We start from the raw sequence: 1212 nt of genomic DNA on the forward strand, positions 1-1212 counted from the left end.
ATATAAAGGTATGAGACATGGTCAGATTTGGACTTTTTCTCCGTAAGCTTTGTAGGATTGGCCAGTCCATTAAATTGAATTCTTAGGAACATATGTGTGCATTATCTCCTGGATGATACTTAGGGAAAAATCATTAAATCAGAATAATATATGTTTTATTAATCCTACTTTCACGTATTTGTTATTTACAATCCTCTGGTATATATACTTGCTGCTGTTGCCTTGCTTCTAGGTGCTATAATTATTATTTGGAATGAACATTTTAAGGTTTTAACTGTATTTTATTTCTTTAACAATGCCATATTTTAATAAGCAACACAATGGTTAGAAAACAAGTTTTGAAACAATTTGGAAATACAACAGATATGAGGGTTAATTCTCTCTCCATTCCTTTGGAGTGACTCTGCCCACAGGGGACAGGTTCCATTCTATTCCAATCTGTGTGCAAACAAACACCCATGAGGCAAAACAGAAAGCCACTCCACTGGCTAAAATGCTATTACCAAATTTATCATGAAAATCTGGTGAGTGCTTCTGGTGACTCTGCCTTGCCATTATTTCTTGAATTCTCCTAATCTTGAGACCACGGAGTACATTTCTGCTCAGGGAAAACATCATGAAGGCTGGATGGATTTCAGTTGCTTGCAGCTGCTGGTCTAGTTTGGTGCAAAGAGACCTATAAAAGAAAAGTGGGACACTAGTATCTGGTCCATATTAAGGGCATGTTGTATCATGGCATATATATTTGAATTAAACTTGCACCGTTATTAAACCCTTTTTGGTTAAACTGAACACTAGTGACTACAGACCAGATGACTTATGGAATGACATTGTGGACATCACTCAGGAAGAAAGAAAAAGGGCATTAAACAAGCAGCAAATAAACAAAAACCAAAATGGGTTTCAGAAGAGATTCTGAAACTTCCTCTTGGGTGTGAAATAACAAAATAAATAAATAAAGTGATGAAGTCCAAAGCTGGCTGGGAGATTTCAAAAGGCAGATCAAGAAACTAAAGTAGGTTCCAGTTCAAGGTGGCCGACAGATCACATGGAGAGTGAATCCAAGAACCATGAGAAAGACAATAAGACAAATAAAATGGGATGCAAGCAGCCATAGAGATAAACTATATAGGAGAATTCAGCAAATAATGCAAGACAGAGTCACCATATTTTATATATATTATCTCCAGAGCCACCTTGGGGTCCAGAGAT

General features: G+C 36.7%; 1 protein-coding gene across 1 annotated transcript; it reads right to left on the reverse strand.

Annotated features, from left to right (window-relative positions):
• Positions 1-284: 284 nt before the first annotated feature.
• LOC101655666 (cytochrome c oxidase subunit 7B2, mitochondrial) lies at positions 285-671 on the reverse strand. Its single transcript, XM_004706312.2, has one exon. It carries the CDS (start codon positions 616-618, stop codon positions 373-375), a length of 246 nt encoding a protein of 81 aa, XP_004706369.1. The 5' UTR covers positions 619-671; the 3' UTR covers positions 285-372.
• Between the last annotated feature and the right edge of the window lie 541 nt (positions 672-1212).

Source organism: Echinops telfairi, unplaced genomic scaffold, assembly GCF_000313985.2.
Source record: "Echinops telfairi isolate 266 unplaced genomic scaffold, ASM31398v2 ScPeMD7_7468;HRSCAF=8506_0, whole genome shotgun sequence".
NCBI classification, from domain to species: Eukaryota; Metazoa; Chordata; class Mammalia; order Afrosoricida; family Tenrecidae; genus Echinops; species Echinops telfairi.